The sequence below is a fragment of the Labeo rohita genome, chromosome 2 (assembly GCF_022985175.1).
Source record: "Labeo rohita strain BAU-BD-2019 chromosome 2, IGBB_LRoh.1.0, whole genome shotgun sequence".
Taxonomy (NCBI): domain Eukaryota; kingdom Metazoa; phylum Chordata; class Actinopteri; order Cypriniformes; family Cyprinidae; genus Labeo; species Labeo rohita.
The window spans coordinates 14,449,783-14,474,224 of record NC_066870.1 but is presented as its reverse complement, the minus strand read 5'-3'; the positions used below and the strand labels follow the sequence as shown (position 1 = coordinate 14,474,224).

The 24,442-nt window shown below is 36.2% G+C and overlaps 1 protein-coding gene across 1 annotated transcript in view; it reads left to right on the top strand.

Moving 5' to 3' along the window:
• Nucleotides 1-24,115, top strand: part of plppr5a (phospholipid phosphatase related 5a) — a 36,600-nt gene extending 12,485 nt beyond the window's left edge. The window contains exons 3-6 of the mRNA XM_051094570.1: nucleotides 2,545-2,795; nucleotides 10,204-10,380; nucleotides 15,483-15,617; nucleotides 22,055-24,115. Coding sequence (XP_050950527.1) covers nucleotides 2,545-2,795; nucleotides 10,204-10,380; nucleotides 15,483-15,617; nucleotides 22,055-22,084 — 593 coding nt within the window. The 3' untranslated portion in view covers nucleotides 22,085-24,115. The remainder of the gene's footprint in view (nucleotides 1-2,544; nucleotides 2,796-10,203; nucleotides 10,381-15,482; nucleotides 15,618-22,054) is intronic.
• Nucleotides 24,116-24,442: the final 327 nt, after the last annotated feature.

Here is a 24,442-nt window from a genome sequence, read left to right as displayed (position 1 = left end):
AGACTACCACAATCTGGCATACTTTACTAAATTTTAAAAACCCTAATGTCCTGAGAATGAACCTTATTGAGTTCATCTTGAAAGAAAAGCTGTAATTGCACTGATGCAGTAAGTGTTAAAAAATTGTTGCGTAGTTTCTGCTTTATTCCAGCACATTAAATTCACTGACTTGTCTGTTACACTGCTCATCTCACTTCTCATTTAAGTGTGCAATCATGTAGTTTTACGAACCATGTGATTACGCTTGAATTTTGTTGTGAGAACATCTCAGTTGAGATTCAGTGCTGTGCCACTGGTAAAAAAAAAAAAAAAAAAAGAAAAAAAAAATGGAGTCCTCCGGAGCATAATGAATAAGCTTGTTAATGTGGGGGCCGATGGAGGAGCTGTGTGAGTAAACTGACAGCGGTAGCGCTCATTGTAAACTAGTTTCAGTCTGCTGCTTCTCCAAGCTCCGCTCATAGACGATATTCAATGTGACAAAGCTGCCCACGCTTACATTAAGATTTGAGTCCCGTTCCTCTGCTTTCGTGCCTAATATTCTGCTTGTAAAAAAGATGTAGACTCACCCAGCACTGAACGGGCTGTCATTTTCCATGATGTGATTACAGTTTGGCATCACTGAGCTTTTCAGGAATGGTTTCCATTTTTAATTAATAGGGATTATGTTAATTAGGAAGACAATAATGTGCAATTAAAGGAGAACTCCACTTTCAGAACAACAATTCACAAATCATTTTCTCACCCCCTTGTCATCCTAGATGTTCATGTCTTTCTGTCTTCAGTCGTGAAGAAATTATGGTTTTTGAGGAAAGCATTTTAGGATTTTTCTCCATATATTTGGACTTCATTGGTGCCCTGATTTTGAACTTCCGAAATGTAGTTTAAATACAGCTTCAAAGGGCTCTAAACGATCCCAACCGAGGAAGAAAGGTCTTATCTAGCGAAACAATTGGTCATTTTTTTCGGAAAATAAAAATTTGTATACTGGGATGCACGTCCACGACGCTACGTACTATTGAATTACGTCGAAAGGTCACGCGGAATGTAGGTGAAACTACAGACCCAGAGTTTACAAAGCGAACGCGCAAAGACTAAGAAAGTGCAAGTAAGTTTGTAAATGCTGTTTACAAACAAAAAGGTACAACGATGTCCTCTTCTCAAGTTGTAGAAGAAAATAAGAAGGAGTTTTTCGCCATACTCAGTGCACAGACAATGAACTTACATGTGATTCGTAGTAGTGATGGGAAGTTCGGATCATTTTACAGACTCTGACCTCTGAGTCTCGTTCAGCAAAATGAACGAATCTTTTTTCAAGTAATTTCGTTCATTTTAGCAAAATATAATTAAAATGTTACATGTTACTTCCCTAACACATCTACTGCTTACACAAACGTTGATCACACTACAAACAAGACAAAACTACAATGCTATAAGAAACAGAAAAGATTAATTCATTGTTTACCTGGGTCTTTAGTCTATGATTAGCTCAGCTCACTTTTTATTTGACAAGTTTTTGGGTTTGAGTCGTTCGTTCATCACTTGACAGCCCCATAAGATGAACGAACGACTCGAAAAACCCAAAGACTCAAAACAGGTGAACTAATTCCAGTACAGAACCTAACAGGATGTTGCGCATATGCGACTAAACGAATCACTCCCCAAGATGACTCGTTCTTCCCGAGTCACATTAAAGATTCGTTCAAAATGAAAGAATTGTTCAAGAACGACCTATTACTAATTTGTTGCATCGTGGACGCGCATCCCAGAGCCTGTGCTACATGAGCTTTTGTGCTTAAAAAGTACACAAATTTTTATTAGCCCTTTGATGCTGCATTTAAACTGCATTTTGGAAATTCAAAATTGGGGCACCAATGAAGTCCATTATATTGAGAAAAATCCTGAAATGCTTTCCTCAAAAACCATAATTACTTTATGACTGAAGACAGAAAGACATGAACATCTTGGATGACAAGGGGGTGAGGACATTATTTGCAAATTGTTGTTCTGGAAGTGGACTTCTCCTTTAATCATCCCACTTGACTGGTATGCACACTATGCCATTCAAAAGTTTGAGGTCAGTAAAATTTTTGATTTTTTGGGGAAAAGTGATTCAGCAAGGATGGGTGACAGTAAAGACATTTATAATGTTACAAAAGATTTATATTTTGAACTAATGTTAACTTTCTGTTCAACCTGAAAAAAAAAAGCATCACAGTTCCTACAAAAATTTTAATCAGCACAACTGTTGTCAGTACTGATAATACATAATAAATCAGCATATTAGTATGATTTCTGAAGGATCATGAAGATTGGAGTAATGGCTGCTGAAAATTCAAATTTGCCATCACAAGAATCAGTGACATTTTTAAATATATTGAATCAAAAACAGTTATTTTATATTGTATTTTCGATATATTTTGCCTTGATGATCATTAATGACTTATTTCAAAAACATAAAAGCTTACTGACCACAAACTTTTGAACAGTAGTGTAAAAATCTGTATGTAAAACTGGAATCCTATTTGTGTCTTTGTCTTCCTCCAGGTGTGTACGCATTTGGCCTCTTTGCCACAGACATTTTTGTAAATGCGGGGCAGGTGGTAACAGGAAATCTGTCTCCGTACTTTCTGACGGTGTGCAAACCCAACTACACAGCGCTGGGGTGCCAACAGGTGGTGCGTTTCATTAGCCAACAGGAAGCCTGCACAGGCAATGAGGATGATATTTTACATGCTCGCAAATCCTTCCCATCCAAAGAGGCGGCCATCAGTGTTTATGCGGCTCTTTATGTTGCTGTGAGTAAACTTCACATATACACAAACACAAAAAAGACGGGTTAAACTCTGTGATTTCTGACTCATTCTAATTTATTTTTTAGAAAGCCAAAAGCTAAGCTAAACCAAAGCTATATGCACTATGGTTTGAAATCTGCAGTTTATGAAAGCTGGTTATATACAAGTTAAATCGGGAGGGAAAAAATAGCCTGCACTGTAGATAAGGCCTGACAGAAGGTGGACACTGATTATTTAAATGGTACCGATTATGCTCATTTTTACAATATTTACTGTAATAGGTCATAGGTGTCCCCAGAATGTGTCTGCAGGAAGTTTCAGTTCAAAATACCCCACAGATCATTTATTATATCATTTTGAAAATGCCTATTTTGAGTGGAAGCAGAAACATGCTGTTTTCGTGCATGTCTCTTTAAATGCAAATGAGCTGCTGCTCCCCGCCCCCTTTTTAGAGCCATAGTTTAAACTTCTTATATACGGGCGCACATCCGAAACATGCACACAGAAATCAGCTGTCACACGGCATGTGAGTATTAAAGCATTAGTTTACATTTACATTTATTCATTTAGCAGACGCTTTTATCCAAAGTGACTTACAAGTGGGGAATACATCAAGCAATTCATCCTAAATTGACACTGACATTGACATTGTTAAGTAAGTAAGATAAGTACAAGCTAGACTATACTTCAAAATGCTACACATATTTAATTAGTAAACTATCAGTGTACCTATGTTCACTTTTAGTATACTTGCAGTACAAACTAAAAACATAAATGTAAGCTAGTTTTGTACTCAAAGTTTACTAGTGTTATACTTAAAGTATACTTAAAAGTATACTTTTATATACTAGAAAGTGGGCCACTTTAGTCCCAAGGATTATTGAAATACACTTATTGAAGTACACTTACAAGTATACTACTAGTACATTGATATTTGTATACTTGCTACATAAAGTATACTTAAAAATATACTTGAACTTTGAAGTATACTTAAAATAAACTTCAAGTATACTTCTTTTTGGTAAGGGTTTGTGTTGGTAGAAACGACAAAAAAAAAACAACAACAAAAAAACATGCACTATTCTGCACTACTCAAAATTTGTGTTTGAATAGTCAGTAGCAAATTTTTAAAATATGAAAACGTACTTACAGGCGCCAGACTGTCCTTGCAACGTTGGAACTGACCCTCTTTATAGCCTTAACCCCTTTGTATACAGCTGGCAATGTAGGCTACTCTCCCAGGTTCAGGAAACAGTCCTCCGTAAAATGCGCAGCACTTACTTGAATATTTGCGTTGTACTGTTCCCGGAACAGTGTTATAAATATATGTGTCCTCATTTGGAAGGCTAAACAAAGTACTTTTGCAATGAAACACACAGCGTCTCCGCAACATGGCGGCGGTTGCAACAATACTATAGCCGGTATAAACAGTTACGCCCTCTGTCTTTGTATGTACATATGGGTGGTGTTATGCAAATCTACTCACACCGTGACGTAGACGTGTGGGGGCGTATTTGAACGAGCCATTTTAGGAAGGCGTGGCTAAGTCTTAACTTTTATAATAAATATCTCTTTGGGTTTGAGACTTAAGCTTTCCAACTTTACAGATCTTACATATGCACAAACAGCTTGTAACACTCCAAAGACAAAGGAAAACAAAACAAAACAAAACAAAAAAAAGCATCATATGACCCCTTTAAGGGGTGGTAATATTATAATAAGATTTCTACATCACTAGGGAAGTGAAATCTGAGTGGCTCATTTTTTTTTCACATGCTTGCAGAGAAAGGCTTACCAAAAAAAAAAAAAAAAAAAAAATACTGGGTTGTCTTTTTTCACATTTTCTGGGTTGGTAGATGCACTGAGGACAGAATTATGGCACTGAAAAAGTCAGATTTTCATGATATGTCCCCTTTAAAACTAAATCAGAAACAAAAACCTAATCTACAATTATAAGAGTTCAGAGAAAAATAACACAATAATTAAATATGATGCATAAAATAAATAATATATGATGCTGGGTAGACTTTATAAAAGCACAGTATCTTTAATGCCTGAGGGTATTGTGTCCTTCTAAATAGTTGGTTTGTACATTACTGATTATTCAAACTGACTTTTGATTATGCTTATCTTTTAAAATTGTTGTCCGATTTAAGATTTTAGAAAGTGCATAAAAGGATTTTGTTCCAACACCCCTTCAAAAAAGGAGAGAAGCCTTTTATCCATGCTATGATATTGATCCAGACATGAATTAGGTTTCATAACTTGTTTTTTTTCGAAAATGGTACCACTTTTAATAGGCATAAAAAGACATTTTCCATTTATTCTTGAAGTCCAAAGGCTTCAAGGCCCGTCCCAGCTACACAGCACTCATTTTGGACACAGAAAATTGATTTTCATTTTCCATCAGTTCTCCCGAGGTCTTTATGTTGCCTCGCTGTCTGATTTTCTATCATGTTAACATCTGGGGTGATCTGTATGATTTAATACAGGGTTGTCCAGTCCTGCTTCTGGAGGGCCAGTGTCCTGCAGAGGTCAGCTCCAACCCCAATTAAACATATCTGTATCAGCTAATCAAGGTCTTCAGGATTATTAACTAACTTCCAGGCAGGTATATTGGAGCTAAGCTCTGTAGCACATTGGTCCTCCAGAACGCAATGCAAAGCTTTGTAGAAATGCATCTAAAAGTCCTGAAATCAAAGTAATACAATGTTAGATCCATTAGATGGCAATGTCACAAGTTAATGTACACAGCAAGCATCACATTTTTATGCATTGCCAGAAATGTCTGTAGCAAGACACGGGAGTGAATAAATAAAAAAAGAATCATGTAAGTACATATTTCTCCTAGCAACCTTGAAACCTTAATCATGCCAATCAAATTAATTACTCAGCATGACTCTGTCATTAAATAAATCTGAAATAGTTTACATTCTGAGTAGGCATGTTTTAATGCTAAGAGCCTCAAGGCAGATGGTAAGAAGTCCAAATTGGCCATCTAGGAGATTAATTTAATGGTTCATACGACAATAATAAAATGGATAACTTCCCTATAGAGAGGGAAAACTTTCATTTGTCATATCCAAATGGCATTGTGTCACAGAGTTAGAGGAAAGGAGGAGAATCAATAGATCTAGCCTGCCTAAGGGCTGCTCTATTACTTAATTACCTCATTTTGCCCATGATGGAATCTCGAAATGGCACTTCACCTGAAAATCTAAATTCTGTCACTGTTTACTCATTCACCCTTGTTTCAGTCCCATTCCTGTTATTTTTGTCTTTTGTAGCACAAGAGTACAAAAAGCTCTAAAATATATCAGAACACAGTTTGAATCTAGCTCACAAAATTAATTAATTAATTTTTAAAAAATCAGTCAAGTTCTATGAAACAAGTCTTCATATCTACTTTTGTTTTCCACTGGAAAAATAACAGTATGTGAGTTCTGAATTAGATGAAATGAAGAAAGAAATTCTTTTTCTTTGGGTTTTAAAAAGGTTTTAATATCTTTGGTTTTGTTTTCCCATATACAAATATCTACACATCCTTAAAACAAGATCCATGTACTTAAAGGAGAACTCCACTTCCAGAACAACAATTCACAAATAATTTACTCACCCACTTGTCATGCAAGATGTTCATGTCTTTCTGTCTTCAGTTGTGAAGAAATTATGGTTTTTGAGGAAAGCATTTCAGGATTTTTCTCCATATAATGGACTTCATTGGTGCCCCGATTCTGAACTTCCAAAATGCAGTTTAAATGCAGCTTCAAAGGGCTCTAAATCCCAGCTGAGGAAGAAGGGTCTTATCTAGCGAAACGGTCGGCCATTTGTTCCGGAAAATAACATGTTTTATACTTTTTAAGCACAAAAGCTTGTGTAGCACAGGCTCTGGGATGCGTGTTCATGACGCTACATACTATTGAATGATGTCGAAAGGTCATGCGGAACGTAGGCGGAACTACAGACCCAGTGTTTACAAAGCGAACGTGCAAAGACTAAGGAAGTGCAAGTAAGTTTGTAAACGCTGTTTATAAACAAAAAAGTACAACAATGTCCTCCTCTCAAGTTGTAGAAGCAACCATACTCAGAAGATCCATACTCAGTACACAGACGACGAACTTACACGTGATTCGTAGTAGTGAAGGGAAGTTCGAATCATTTTACAGACTCAGACCTTTGAGTCTCGTTCAGAAAAATTAACAAATCTTTTTTCGAGTAATTTCGTTCATTTTAGCAAAATATAATTAAAATGTTACGTTGATCACACTACAAACAAGACAAAACTATAATGCTGTAAGAAACAGAAAAGATGAATTAATTGTTTACCTGGGTCTTTAGTCTATGAATAGCTCACCTCACCTCTTATCTGACAAGTTTTGGGGTTTGAGTCGTTTGTTCATCACGTGACAGCCCCATAAGATGAATGAATGACTCGAAAAACCCGAAGACTCGAAACAGCTGAACTAATTCCAGTACAGTACTCGTTCTTCCCGAGTCACATTGAAGATTCGTTCAGAATGAAAGAATTGTTCGAGAACGACCCATTACTAAGTTGTAGCATCGTGGACGCGCATCCCAGAGCCTGTGCTACACAAACTTTTGTGCTTAAAAAGTATACAAATTTGTATTTTTCGAAAAAAATGACCGATCGTTTCGCTAGATAAGACCCTTCTTCCTGAAAATAGCTTACGTCCCCATGAGAAACAACTACCGTCCGAATAGAGCTAATGGGGAATGAAATATCTACTGATATAGAACATAGCTTTTCTGCAGATCAGAGGGTACAGTAAACTAACTCCACCCATCAATGTTCTCCAGTGGCGTAGATGGTAAACCATGTGTCGTTGTGGGTTCGATTGCACCTTTCAAATCTCATATCACATTGGAAAAGCATTTATTTTCAATAACAATGAAGGAAATAATCAAAAAGTTAAAGTTAGGTTAGGGTAGGTGGTGGGGGGAGGCGGGGCTTTATTGTCCCAATAATGTGGCATTCATTTAATAATTTGAATTAAAATTATAATTTACACTCAATAAGTTATTATTGTATGCTGTTTTATAATGTACTACAATACAGAGGTGTAGATTATTGCCACTATTTGCAATAGGTAGTATAAAGAGAAGAAAATCTGGCTATTTTAACATAGTCTAAATAGAATCTACAATGCTGCTTGAAAGTTTGTGAACCCTTTAGAATTTTCTACATTTTTGCGTAAATAAAACACAAAACATCATCAGATTTTCACACAAGTCCTAAAAGTTGACAAAGAGAATCCAATCAAACAAATGAGACAAACATATACTTTGTCATTTATTTACTGAGAAATATGATCCAGTTAAATATTTGTGAGCTGCAAAAGTATGTACTGCTTTCAGTATCTGGTGTGACCTCTTTTTGAAGCAATAACCACAGGTAACATATTTTGTAACAGCTGATCAGTCCCGCACAACCGCTTGTAGGAATTTTAGCCCAATTCTTCAGTACAGAAACACTTGAACCCTGTAATATTGGTGGGTTTCCTCCTACGAACTGCTTGCTTCAGGTCTTCCCACAACATTTTAATTGGATTAAGGTCCAGACTTTGACTCAGGCATTACAAATCATTAACCTTGTTCTTTTTTAACCATTTTTTTGGTATAATGAGTTGCGCTTTCTTCTAAGATTTAGTTCTGAGACAGATGTCTTGACATTTTCCTTTAGAATTTGCTGGTATAATTCAGAATTCATTGTTTCATCAGTGATGGCAAGCCAATAGACATTAATATTAACCAATGTGAGAAAGGCCTTTATGTTCTTAAATTACTTAAAGGTCCTTTGCAACCTTGCAGACTATTTAAGTTTTGCTTTGGAGTGATCTTTGTTGGTCGACCACTCCTAGGGAGGGTAATAGCGGTCTTATATTTCCTCTATTTGTAAACAGTTTGTCTGACTGTGGATTTGAGTCCAAACTCTTTAGAGATGGTTTTGTAAACTTTTCTAGCCAGATGAGCAACAACAACTCTTTTTCTTAGGTTCTCAGAGGTCTACTTTGTTCATGCCATGATTCCACAAACATAATCATACACTGACACCTGATAGTCACCCTATTGATTGATAACACATCTGAACAAATAAACTGTAATTTCACCTTAAAATTAAGTGCTAATCCTAGAGGTTCACATACTTTTGCAACTCACAAATATTTAACACTGGGCCATTTTTTTTTTTCAATAAATAAATGACAGACTATATATTTTGATCTTTTTTGTTTGATTGGGTTCTCTTTCAGGACTTCTTTTCTGTAAACTTCTGATTAACTTTTTGGTCATATTTATGCAGAAATACAGAAAATTCTGAAGGGCTCACAAACTTTTAGGCACATAGTGTAAATAGCATTAATTACTATTTGCACTCAGTGTGAATAACATGTATCGCTAAGAAAATATGCTATTTTCACTTTGTGCAAATAGCATCTATAGTCGCTGCCTTTGAATTTAATCATTTGATCATTATCAGTCGATAATGGATATTTAATTGCACATGCTTATTTACACCTTATTGTAAATTTATTGTAAAATTATCTCTGTAATCTTTTAACACTCGCTTAAAGTTCATTTTTAAAACGCCACTAATAATTTAATAAAACTGTTAAATGTACTCTTTAGCAAAGCTAAATATCCATTTTCCATACTGTCACATGGTAATGTTGTGAAGCCTAAATAACTTGCAGCATTAAAAATGATTGACTTGAGATTTTAGTGTTTCGTTTTAAATTTGTTCAGACAAAATAGTATAGAATTATAGTTTTTGGGCCATTTATCATTAATTGGCCATAACATTGAAAGAATTATCAGCTTATCACATTGGCCAGAATTTTAATTCAAAATATCCCAAGACCTAGAAAATGTGAGCATACTCAGGAACAATTAAAAGGACGCTTTGAAGGATTGAAGAGGATATCTGTCTGAATGCTGCTTTAAAATGTTAATATACCTGATCAAATCCTCACAGTGAGATGAATGCCAGACCACCCCCACCTTCTCTCTCTCCCCTAAGGCTTGATTCAGGACAAAAGCAAAGCAGGTTGTCTAGAAATACCACCAGACTAGCCTTCAAATGCCACCTTTCCAGTCAATGCCAATGTCTTTGATAAATGAAACAATATAGCTGAACCATGGACATGTATTTTGTTTGCAGTGCACTTGCAACCGCATCAGACACATTCAAATGTTTACATACACTGATCAGAATAATTGGTGCATGTTAGCATGCAGTTTGTTATAGTGAAAGCCACTGTTTAAACTGTTAAATTGAAACCTGTGTTTTCAGACAAACATGCCCACACGTAAGCAGGGAATGAATGAACTATGAAAAGCGTTTACACAGCGATTAGGATGAAGATGTATTACAGAGTGCTCTGTTTTTCCTCAGATGTACATCACATGCTCGGTGAAGGCCAAAGGGACACGGCTGGCCAAGCCGGTGCTCTCTCTGGGGCTCATGTGTCTGGCCTTTCTAACTGGGATTAATCGAGTGGTGGAGTACCGCAACCACTGGTCTGATGTCATTGCTGGCTTCATCATCGGAGGAGCCATTGCTGTCTTTATGGTGAGGTCACTTCTGAAAACACACACTGATACTAAAGATACAAATGCAGTTTATACGCATACATACTGTACAGTTCAGCTGTTGATTTTATTTAATATTTACATACTGAGGTACTGAATGATTTTAATGAAGTGTTTCTACTTAATTCATTTGTAAGGATGCTTTTAATGACACAGACTATACATCAAGGGTACAATTTTTTAAGTATTTTTGGAAGAAGTCTCTTATGGCTGCTTTTATCATTCTAATATGCTGATTTGGTGCTTAGGAAACATTTGTTATTATTATTATCAATTTTATTCTTATAGGAACCGTGATACAGTGTTTTAGGGTTCTTTGATGAAGTAAAAGTTAAAAGCTTTTATTTGAAATATAATGTTTTTGTAACAATGAAAGTCTTTAATATCACTTTTGATCAATTTAACACATCCTTCCTGAATAAAAGTATTAATTTCTCTTTAAAAAAGTACTGACCCGAATAATGTAATATTATGCAACATTGCTCCTTTTCTCATTTTGCGATTCATAAAACATGCAAATGAAGTTATGTAAAGGTTATATAACATGATATCCACAAATCGAAATCCCTACGAAGTCACCAATGATGAGACACACTAAAATAAAAACTAAAATAATGTGCTGCAACAACTATTCAGTCTGGTCTTATGTAACTTTATTTATCAGACATTTCTAAGTGTTGTCGTGGGGAACATCAAAAACTTTGAAAACGCCTGATTTAGACAAATTATACACAGCATATCATAATACTGAATAATTTAGCAGTACTTTAACAAAAACACAAGCTTAAAATTTTTTATTTAAATGCCTCATAGACTTGAAAAGTGCCTTAATGTACACATTTTTTACAGTACATTGCATCTTTACAGGGAGTTTGGAGGTATCTGCAGCACTGAAGTGCCTTCAAGCCATCTGAAATTTAAAGAAGCCACACAGCAGCAAATTGCTGATCTCATGCTGATTTGACGTTAACCCATCACAAACCCTACACATGCCTACATGCTAACAGAAAAGGTTTCAGATGTATTTATCATTAATTACAAGAAATGCATATTTATATATTTATCATGAAGTAATGTTTTACACTCAAGAAGAGATGTGACATATGGCTAGGTAATTGGGTCAGGCCACAGGATAGGGCACATGTGTATCTTCCTCTTCAACAAAACACTACAGTTTGTGCTGTGCTGGGCACACGGTTGTATGAAGAGTGCAGAGTGAAGATGAGAAACCTATTGTGAGCTTTAGAGAAAGGTCACACATCAGCTCATGCCTGCTTGCCTCACATTAGGCATAACAGCATTGTGAGTGAGTTTGTGGAAGCGTGGATGTTTTATTTTCTGTGGTGCTGTAGTCATACTGTACAAGATATGCACTGACCTATTTCTGCTGTTAGGATGGGTTGGGGGAGGGGTGCATGGAGGAAGGTGAATATAGCCATTAAACTCATGGTCAGATCAAATCTTATAAAGCATCAAATCATCAGGAGGCAGTAAAGGGAAACAACAGTAAATGTACTGCAGTAATCTTGCAAATGGCTGTCTCTTGATCCCTTAGAAGTTTGTTTTGCAATAGAGTTTAGTTTAGGACTAGTCTACAATAAGTAGACTTTTTCCTGTTAATGTTGTTGGGAGAGTACTTCAGTTTTTATTAAAACATATTTAAAGGGATAGTTAACCCAAAAATGAAAATTCTGTCATTAATTACTCATCCTCATGTTGTTCAAAACCCATTAGATTTTTGTGCATAAAGAAATCAACACACAATGCATGTCTGTGAGAAAAAGAAGAAATTGTTGAATAAAGTCATTATTTTGTTTATATTTTCGTAGCTTCATAAAATTACAGTTGACCACTGATGTCTATCATTAGCAATGTCCTTACTACCTTTCTGGGCCTCGAACGTGTCAGTTGCATTGCTGTTTATGCAGGGTGAGAAAGCGCTTGTATTTCATCAAAAATATCTTAATGTGTGTTCCTGTCACACTTCGTAGGCGAGGCAACACGCAGGAGACACGGAGTAAACGTAAACAGTACTTTAATCGAGAAACACAAGGGATAATCCACAGCAAAGGCTTGAGAAGACACACGTAACAACAAGTAGACCCGACAGAGACAAAAGGCAAGGACAGGAACTTAAATACACAGGCTAATTGGCAACACAGGTGAACGGGATTCATAATGAAACTAAACAAGGAAAGGAACATGACCAAATAAGGAAACACAGGAACAACTACGGGGGCAAAACAAGACAAAACAGGTCCATAGTCCTGACATATCGCCCCCCTTCCCAGAAGGTGTATCCTCGCACAAAAACAACAACAGAGGGAGGCATTGATGGAAACTTGCGAGGAGGCTCAGGAGGAGGATGACAAACAGAGCCCTGGGTAGAGACGACAAAGGAAGGAGGCAGGAAGATGACAGGAGAGACCAGTCGGAGACAGGACGAACTTGGAGCAGGAGGAGCCAGGTGGGACCCAGGCCACAGCCATGATGTCGACCCACGGTGGAGCCAACAGAGGGAGGAGCCATGGAGGAGGAAGGACTGATGACTCCTGGGGGCCGACCGATGGCGGTGGAGCAGGTGGTGGTGGATTCCGAGGCACGGAGAGACGGAGAGCCGATGAGCTGATGGCTCCGGAGACTGATACGTAGGCGTGGATCCAGGAGCTGGAGGGATGGAGGAGCCTGACGGAGCCGGATGGATGGAGGGACGAGGTGAAGCTGGAGGAGTGGAGTCCCGAGGTGTAGGATGGATGAGGACAACCCAAGGGATGAGGGAGCCTGGTGGAGCCAGTGGACTGCCGGGCCACGGCAGAGAGCTGGGAGCTAGGAGCCATGGTGGAGCCGCTGGGTTGACGGGCCAGCTGGAGTCCTGGACTCTGAGGCTGGAGGCGGAGACAAGGGATCCACCAGACGTCACGCCGATGGAGGGTGGTCATTTGTGAGCCTCCACTGGGCTGAGCACTGGCAAGGCAGTTTCAGTCAGTTCTGTTGAAGGTGGGAGGACAGGGGGTAGGTCAGCATAAATGTTCCAGTCTAACACCCCCTCAGCCTCAAACAGTCCCAGATCCTCAACCAGCTCACCCTCAGCCATGTTGCAGTGGACGGAGCTCCCCACCGCAACATCACTGGCCATGGTTTTCTCCCTCGTGGCGAGCGTTGTTGCCAGCTCACACACCTGGACTGACATCATTAGCAGCTCCGGCTCTGTCACTCCATGCTGTGATGGCTCGTCCGTTGCGGCTCTGCCTCTCCGTCAGCGGTGGGCTCAGGCATGTGCTGCGTGCAGTGGGGAGATGGTGGGCTGGGCACTGGGTCCAGAGTGGAACTGACATGGAGTGTCCACTCCACGAAAGTGGCGAAGTCCTCTCGAGGACCATCTTTGGACAATGGCGGTCTGTACGCGGTGTTTAAAGTACCGTCGTAGAACACACAGACCATGTTGTCTGGATAGCTGGTGATGTTGGTCAGCAGGAACTGCAGGAACTAGTATGGTCCTCAAGAGCTTTATCCCCCTGCTCCAGCTGGAGGAGGATGTATTCGGGGTGAAACAAGAAACACAACGTAAACAAGAAAAAAAAATTTGGGGTGAAAAAACAAGAAATTAAATTTGGCATTGGTAACTGTTTTAGGTCGGGTCTTCTGTCACACTTCATAGGCGAGGCAACACACAGGCGATACGGAGTAAACGTAAACAGTACTTTAATTGAGAAAGTAAAGGAACATGACCAAATAAGGAAACACAGGAACAACTACAGTGGCAAAACAAGACAAAACAGGTCCATAGTCCTGACAGTTCCGAAGATGAACGAAGGTCTTATGGGTTTGTAACGACATAAGGGTCAGTAATTAATGACAGAGTATTTTTTTTTTTTGGGGGGGGTGAGCTATCATTTTAAGCAATATAATAAACGCAAGAGTGCTGTTCGAATATTAGCATCAGAAGTTCATCCGCTTAGAAAATAATAGTTCCAAATTAAGCCAATGCAGAATGTCTTTGAGCAATATGCAGCAGTGTTGATTTGACAGCAAATTTTGATTTAGTTTTAGTCATAGTTTTTGGACTAAAATACCATTTAGTTTTAATCTTAGTCTAGTTTTAGTCGTGCACTGTTTAAGAGGTGCTTTTCTGTGTGTGTGATTCAGCTGTGTGGGCTCAGAAAACCGGACCGGACTGTGAAAGCCCAAAATATTGTCTACAATTACATTTAATTATTGTCTTTTTATCTTTTTTTGTTTTGAGATATTACATAATATATTCAAAGAGGTGGAGGGGAGAAGAGATGCACCAAGTACCTCAGGAATAGGTGTTAAATCCTTTTATTCTCAGAAAACCAGACAGGTACAAAAATATTTTTCAGCTAAATAGGATTCAGCCAAATAGTAAAGTGTTGCAAGATATTCTTTCTGTTGTGATAAAACTACAGCTATAGCCAACTGGACATTGCATAAGCATTATTTGACCACAATGTTCAATACATCACAAAAATCACAAAAAATGATTTGACTTTTTAGGCATAAAAATACATACATTATCAGCAAGCAAAAGACAATGACAACACAGCACTCTCAAATGAGTAACAGAACCTCTGAGACTGGCCCAGCATCACCCTTATCGTTAAGCCTTGCTGCATATGGTTTATAAAATGGTAAGGGCAGCACACACAGTGCAGAAAATGAATTCCTCCATCTGTTTAGTTCAACTTAAGGCTCCGTGAGTGGAGAACGCCCTGAGATGTCCTCTGTTGAAACCCTCCCTTGTTCTATGCTGCAGTCTTGCAGAGGCATAGCATTGCCTGTAGTGTCTCATTGAAAGTACTCATTTCGGCCCGATAATGGATGAATCTCCTCCAGGACATGAACTTGCATGTTTCCTCCCTCCCGAAAGAGCACAGAGCCTTTTTACTTGGGGCAACAAGTCATGCGAGCATCTTTGCCCTTTCAAGACTTACATAAATCATCATTTACAGCCTGTAAAAAGCTATACATGTGTATGTCTGCTACAAAAAGCCTTTCGGAGGTGTAAAACTTCCATCTTTTCCTTCTTTCCTTTTGTCTTCCCTACGGGCGCTCTTGTGTTAGGTGGTGTGTGTGGTGAAAAATTTCAAAGGGAAGCCTTTACTGGGTGAGATACCGCCGGAGGAGAGTGTGTCCAGTGGTCCCATGATCACTCAGCCCAGGATGGAGCACACTATGGAGAAATACATAGCATCCCAGGTATTCAAACATAAGCATTCATGTAGACTAGAATGTACACTAGAGCACCTTGTTAATGTGGCAGGTTTCTATCTAAAATTATTAATGGTATACTGTAAAATATTTTTCAAAGTTATAAAGATTATTGAAGTTTTACAAGAAAATACTGTTTCACTCTTTCTACATTTCTGGTTTATTTAAATGTTGCTTATTATTTATTTGTGAATTTTACTAGACACTTACTAGAGAATTTACCACTGTTTCAAAAAAATTTTTTTTTTAAATAAAATAAATAAATAAATAAAAAAATCGGTGTTTTAAAGGGATAGAGCACCCAAAAATGAAAATTTAATGATTTACTCACCCTTAAGCCATCCTAGGTGTATATGACTTTCTTCTTTCAGACAAATACAATCTGAGCTATATAAAAAAATATCCTGGCTCTCCTATGCATTTTTAATGGGAGTGAATGGCTGTTGAGTTTTTGAAGTCCAATGAAATGCATCCATTCATCATAAAAAGTACTCCATATGGCTCTGGGAGGTAAATAAAGAAAAAAAATGAATAAAAAATCAATGCGTTTTTGTAAGAAAATATACGTATATAGAGGACTGAAGGAAGCAAAGTTTCTTTTTTGTAAAGGTAAACCAGTCTCTTCTTGAATGACAACATTTTAGTGCCACGTTAAAAAATAAAAAAATCGAAATATCTTGAAATATTTTGAGAATAAAGTCAAAATTACGAGCATAAAGTCAAAATGTTTCCAGAATAGGAAGAATTAGGAAGTTAGGAGAATTAAATCGTAGCAATTAAAGTTATAACTTAGTTATTAACTTAGAATATTAGCGCACTAGGAGAATTTGCCAGGTCAATGCAATTTATTTGAATATATGTGAGATTTTTAGTCTAAATCATACCATGTGTTACTCGCAGGGCCAGAATGCTTGGAAATAATATTTCATGTCTTTGATTGCATTTATTAGGCCTGTTTGTAGTGCACTAACCACCCAATAATAGCAATAAGCTTTGTGCTTTTAAAGTCTCAGCTGTCAGTTTTATAACGGAATACAAACAGTGTGTCTTTCAATAATGTGTTTTTCATGCTCTTTAATTTGGCAGGACAGATCGCTGTATTCATGTGAATCAAGCATCTTTTCGATTACTTATTAAATTATACTGTTTTCTTTGAAATTTCCACCACCTGCTCCGTAAAAATGTCTGTGGCGTCCAGTCTTTCACATGAATCACTTTAAAAACAACAATAAACATTCTAAAGGTTGAAGTGGACTCCCAACTCAATAACATGAGTTATATTGTTCTCTTTTCTGAGATATAGTCTATAAGTGACCATTCCCAAGCTGTTTTATTCACAGTATAAATGAAAGGAAATAATAGGCTATTTTATTCATTATTTGTAGTGCACCAGCCACACAGTAATCACAATAATTTTGTGCTTTGTTGCTTTTTTAACAAAGCTCAGCTTTCAAATTCTGTTTATCACAAAATACAAATTCTAAATGTTTTTCTTCTTTATCTCAAGTTTATAGCACGATGTAAACGTGAAAAACATCAGAAGGAATGAAAATAAAAAATCGGAAAGAAGGCTGATTTACATGGTGCTTAAACTGAGGCGAATACAGTGATCTGTCACATCAGTGAAAGAGACTGAAAAACAACATTATTGTAACAGACGTATTGTTTGTATTTTGCTATAAAACTGGCAGGTTTCGAAAGCTGAGACTTTGGAATATCTCCTGGTACTCCCATTCCGGGCCATTTGCATTGACCATAGGCTAGAATATACTCTCAAAATATTATAACTTTAATTTCGTAATTGCTGGGAATAAAATCTCATAATTTTGACTTTATTCTTAAAATATTTTGACTTTATTCTCGAAACACTTTCTTCTAGTATTTCTGATTTAATTCTCGAACATTTTGACTTTATCTCATAATTTCAACTTTATTGTCAAAATATTTAGACTCTTCTATTGTTGAAATATTTTGACTTTATTCTTAAAATATTACAACTTTAATCTCGTAATCTTTTTTTTTTTTAATGTGGTACTAAAACATCTTTGTACTTCATGGTTTATATCGAAATCCTTCAACATTTTTTTTTTTTTTTTTACGAATCCCCACCTGACTGGTGTTTTGTTTTGCTCTCTTTTCTGCACTTTTGTACGACATTTAGCAGAAGCTAAAGATTACAGTTTGTAAAGTTTTAAATATGGATATTTTTTCTTACACAAACTTTATTCTTACTTTTTATGATGGATTGATGCACTTTATTGAATCACTGAATCTCTACTACCATTATAAAGCTTAGAAGAGCCAAGACATTTTTTTTATGTAACTCTGATTGTATTAGAATTATTAGATTTTTAGAATTGTATAGTTATACTTACCATCCTTAGTGTGAAAGGCCTTAACTCTTATGTAGATGAGCTTCTTACATATGTCTCGTACAAGATCATTCATCCACACTTTAAAAATTTGCAAAACAACATGTCATCTTTATGTGGGTCATCTTATGACTTTGCCTGTGGCAGTTTGCAGTTTGCAGCACTGAAATTTTAACTCTTACTATGACTATGAATGTAAAACCTAAAATGGTATCAAATATTTTGAGGGGCTTAAATATGAAATCCTAAGGAATAACAGCTGTTTGATAAATAGTGCTTTCCTTTAAGCGTTTTTTATTTTTTTGAGTACTAAAGTCAATCTCGGTTCAGCTACTTTTATAGAATAATAAAATACTTTTGATGACAGCCATCACATTGAACAGCCTTTGGACACCGAATATTATGTTCTGAATGTTAAATGTTCTTTCCTAGTACATCCCATTATTTCTTTTCAGTATGTTCATTCGGTTGCTTTGCCTCAGGGCAGAATTTCTTGTATCTGTGTCACAAGAGATCAGAGTTAGTCAGTGGGTTTATCTTGCAGTCTCTGAAAAAAATAGGCACATCCAGCTGAACGTATCTCTTCTTCATGCTGCTTTTGAACTAAAACGTTGGATTAGACGTGCACATCCATTGTAGTTTTTGTTTATTTCCTGGTTTACATGAATATGATTTTAAACCCTATGTTTTCCACTTCACCTTCCTTTTTCAATATCATCCACTGACTGCTGTTTTCACCTAGCTGTCCACAGATCAGATATACACTTCTGATTGTTTGAGTATTCAACAGCATTGTTCAGCAGGGCTGCCATACAATATTCAACAGGTAGTTGGTCCCCTTGAGGTCACGAACCCACAGTCCGGTAGCAGATATTGTCACCTTTGAACTCCATTATGCATCACAAGCAACAGGATTCCCGCCCATCTTTGATTAATAGTTCAATATGACTTCCCAGGATTCATTTTGGATTCAAATAAGGGTTAGCCCGGGGGCTCCGTGAGGCAGTTCATCAAGATTACGTGTAAGCCCAAGACATATGCACCTGCAATGCATGGCTAGCACTCACACCACACTCGGTTATTTCAAGGCTACGTCATTAATCTTTAAGGTAGTTATTACTTATTCCTTGCAGCCTTAGATAAATGTGCGCCAGGTCTTTAACATTGCAATGAAATGGAAGGTAGAAAAGCAACTCACATTCAAGTGACTAATACACTCCTTGAGTCTCAAACACCAAAAGTAGAGCAAGTAAATTCTTGTTTAAGTCAGATTTCATATGGTTTTGATTTTTATCCCATTTTTAGAATGGTTAAAATTAAAATTACTTAAAAAATATATATATCTTTTTACTCTGAATGCATGCATGATTTGCCTACATATTTGTCTGTTTCAGCAAATTGTAATTTTTGGGTGAACTGTTCCTTTAGTCATTATTTTCAAAAGGTTTTTCAGGTATCTTGAATTATTAATTCATAAGTATCATTAGGTTTATAGTTGCACTACATGGCATTTTACAACCTAAACTAACTTTGCCTTGTCATAAAAAGGTCAAATTATGTATTATTTGAGGGTCTGCAAGAATTAATAATCATTTCATGTTTTCATGTCCTGTTTTCTGTATTTTTATTTTCCAAATGAGTGAGGCAGTTTTGTTAGGTTATTATTTTTTAGACATTTTTTTTGGAGTAATTTCAGTTTTTGTGTGACTTTTTTTCTTCATTATGATATGTATCACCCTGACATTTATGACCTTATACTGAGAAATATTTTAATTTTAACATCAAAAACATGCCATATTCTACACCTCATATTTAAATCATTGTATATATGAATTTACTAAAAGCACATTTCCACCACTGAATAATATATATATATATATATATATATAGCAACTTTTTATCTCACAATTCTGACTTTTATTTCTCAGAATTGCTACAAACTTGCAATTCCGAATTATTTCTCGGAATCCTGAAATATAAACTTACAACTGTGAGAAAAAAAAGTCAGAATTGCGAGATACAAACTCGAAATTGCGAGTTATAAAGTCAGAATTGCATGATATAAACTCACAATTGTGAGTTATACAGTCAAAATCGCAAGATATAAACTCACAGTTCTGCCTTTTTTCTCAGAATTGCTCAATATAAACTCACAATTCCGAGAAATAAAGTTAGAATTGCAACTTCTTTCTCAGAAATGCAGGTTTGTATCTTGCAGTTGTGAGTTTATATCTCACAATTATGACATTATAACTCACAATTTAAAGTTTATATCAAGCAATAGTGACATTTTTTTCTCAGAATACAGTCAGAATTGTGAGATATAAACTCATAATTTTGCCTTTTTTCTCAGAATTGCTTTACATAAACACAATTGCGGGAAAAGAAAGTTAGAATTGTGACCTTTAATCGCAAATGTGGGTGTGCATCTCACAATTCTGACTTTTTTTCTCAGAAGTGATATAATATGCAATTGCGTGTTATAAAGTCAGAATTGCGAGATATAAACACAACTGCGAGGAAAAAGTCACAGCTGCATGATATAAACTCAAAATTGCGAGTTATAAAGTCAGAATTACGTGATATAAACTTATATATAAAGTTTTACAGTCAGAATTGCAAGATAAACTCTCAATTCTACCTTTTTTTCAGAATTGCTTCATATAAACTGACAATTGTGAGAAATAAAGTTAGAATTGTGACTTTTTTTCTCGCAATTCTAAATTTTTTATCTCAGAAGTGATATAAACGCCCAAATATAACTCGCAATTCTGAGACATAAATCACAACTGCATAATATAAACTTGAAACTATGAGTTATACAGTCAGAATTGCAACATATAAACTCACAGTTCTACCTTTATTCTCAGAATTGTTTGATTTAAACGCAGTTGCAAGAAATAAAGTTAGAATTGCGACTTTTCTTCTTGCAAATGCAGGTTTGTATCTCACAATTCTGACTTTTTTCTCAGAATTACTTGATATAAACAATTACAAGAAATAAAGTTAGAATTGCGACTTTTTTCTTACAAATGCAGGTTTCTCGCAATTCAGACTTTTTTCACGCAATTCTGACTTTTTCTCAGGAGTGATATGAACATGCAATTGCGTGTTATAAAGTCTGATTTGCAAAATATAAACTCACACTTGCGAGAAAAAAGTCAGAATTGCATGATATAAACTTGAAATTGTGAGTTATAAAGTCAGAATTGCAAGATATAAACACAATTCTGCCTTTTTTCTCAGAATTGCTTGATATAAACTCAATTGCGAGAAATAAAGTCAGAGTAGCGTGATATAAATTCAAAACTGCGAGTTATAAAGTCAAAATCGCAAGATATAAACTCACAATTACGTGATATAAACAATTCTGAGAGAAAAAGTCAAAACTGCGTGATATAAACTCGAAATTGTGAGTTATAAAGTCAGAATTGCGAGATAAAAACAATTCTGCCTTTTTTCTCAGAATTACTTGATATAAACAATTATGAGAAATAAAGTTAGAATTGCTACTTTTTTATGCAAATGCAGGTTTGTATCTTGCAATTCTGACTTTTTTCTCAGAAGTGATATGAACATGCAATTGCGTGTTATAAAGTGAATTGCAAGATATAAACTCGCTTGCGAGAAAAAAGTCTGAATTGCATGATATAAACTCAGAATTGCGTTTTATGACATCATAATTGCGTGATATAAACAATTCTGAGAGAAAGTCAAAATTGTGAGAAATAAAGTTAGAACTGCGACTTTTTTCTTGCAAATGGGGGTTTGTATCTTGCCATTCTGACTTCATTTCTCAGAATTGTTTTGTTTATATCTTACTTTTCTGAGCTAAAAAGTCAGAATTGCCAAATGTAAACTTGCAATTGTGAGAAAAAAAGTCAGAATTGTGAGATAAATAATCACAATAACCTTTTAATTTGTGTTCAGTGCCGGGAACAGGCTTCCATATGAATTGCATTTTAATGTTTTCAAATTAATTTTACAGATTTAGACAACAAGTGAGTGTAATTGACCCAGATGTTAAACTATAATTTTTTGTTTGATTTTCAGAATCCCATCACCTATGCTGAGATCACATGACACTGAAAAGCCCACTAGCCAGAATGCTGTGGATAATGTTGCTGCTCTCCGATGCGACTTTTTACTTTGAGTGCAACGTCGATATGTGCTATTTTTACACTTCTATTTTAAAGTGTGTGGAAAAAAAAAGGTCTATACCTTGTTGTCCTCCTTTTAACCTTTTTTTGAAAATAGTGTAGGGTCGCATACCTATTTTTATACAAACATATTACTGTTAGCATTTTTTGTGGTTGAATATGCAGGGTATGGTGTGAATGTGGAATTGCAACATGATGTCCAATGAAATGTTTAACATATCCTAATGTACTATTTACAACTGTTAGTCTATTGTTGGAATTTGAAGAGGTTTCTGACTGACAAGAATTATCGTTGTTGATCCTCACAGAAATCAGGTTCTTTTATGATTTTCTCTGCTTGCCAAAAAATATCACATCAACACATTTTTCACGAGTTTCAACACGAGTTTTTCTCAGAACAGCACACTGTTTAAGTGTTGCATCAGATGTTATTCTGTGTATTTTAAAGCATGTTTAAATAGCCAATAGGGTTTAGTTACAGTATGTTAGTCATTAAGTATGATTTGCTACTTGCTAGTGGAGACAGTACTGTGGGAGGGACATGTTCATTCTAAAAAGCTTCTGATTGGTCAAAACTCTGTGTAGTACAGGATGAGTCATCAATATTTTTGCTCAGTTTATGAGGAACTTAAAAAAACTCTAATTTTGACTTCGCAGAGTTTTTAAAGTGGGCTGATGTGATAAGCAGAAATAATGATTTTGGTGTCATCATGGCAGAGAGCACCTTGGGCAGAGCTGACGGATTTAATTGTGACTAGCAATTGATTACAGGACTCACAAAAGATTAGATGCTCAAGCTTTTGCCCGAAGAGGCTGCTAGGTTGTGTATGAAGGATTGCTTTGCGTGCTTTAACGTGGCCAGTGTGTGTGTGTGTATGTTTGTGCTTATTTGTGAGTCTGCCCTTGATGTCGCCTCTGTGAGAACGCAGTCTCTAGTGGCTTAGAGAAGGCCGTTTGTTTTCTTGCCAGAGCGGGAATAATACCTGTACCTGTGAAAGAAAGAGAGATGGAGATGAAAAGAGAGAGAGCATGGACCATCACTGTATGAAAAACAATGTATCTCAGTCAGTTCACACAGAAATATGGCAATATTTGCATTTGGATACATTTGCGATTTTACAATCTTATGTGTTTTTGTTGTATCATAGACCTCATAGCATCAAAGGTCTGCAGTGTTTGGTTGAATTTACAATCTGCAGAGTGATTTTATACACCACACTGAGCATATGTTTGATCTCACACTGACCAGTGATGAGATTTGATTTTCAAATTCATGCTTGAATACATTAAAGATAGTGTCTCCTAATGATGTAAATGATTTATCCAATTCATCTCACTCATGTAGTACTACTGAAATCCTGAACCCTTTTATGTCCACTGTTTGTCTCATTAGTTAATGCTTTCATCATGGAAAGCTTGTGAATATAACTTTTTAGAGAGGTTTTTTTTTGGCTGGCTCACTGAGGGGTTTGGGAGGCACTGTTTGTAAGGCTGCTTTGTGATTGTGAAAGTGCTATATAAATTGAATTTACAATTATTCAGAAAAAGCTACTGCATTACCTGCACAGTGACTTTAATTCAGGGTTATTTCTAGTGACAACTGTGTGTTTTTCCCCCAAAAGGGTTGAAAACAAATGCGCGTTGGAATGTGATAAGAATATACGTTTGAGATTATATTCCAGTCATGAAAGCAACGAGGTAACTCAACTCCACTGGAAGATTTTGTTTTTCCTAAGAGTGTTTTTTTTTTTTCCAACAAGCTTTTAAAAAGTTGGTATACGCTATAGGCTATATCCTTCATATTTGGTTTACGAAAGGATTTAATGCCCAAAACCCAAGTTGTGAAAGGAATTTTGAAACGTTTGTATGTGTATGTTGGAGCTTGTGTTGATGGTCTGGCAATGACCTCAGAGACTGAACTGGAAAGGAAAGCAACTTCCCTGAGCCCAACATGTCAAACAGTAATAAAATATTTATCCTCAGACTCACTGTCACTCTGTATCTTTTATGTATGATGATTGTATGAAATGCTGTGATATGTCCTTAATGTTTAGTTTAAAGATACATATTCTCATTTTAGATTTAGAATTTACTTTTGTAAAAAAAAAAAAAAAACTGGGCAGGATGATATATCTAAAATAAAATATATTATTATTTATATATTTCTATTAACCTGATTTTTTTTTTTTAATTTATGCACAGTAATAATATTGTTTTGACAATACCTAATCAACAAAAATAATTATTTGAATTACATGATATGCAGAGGCTGCATGAACAC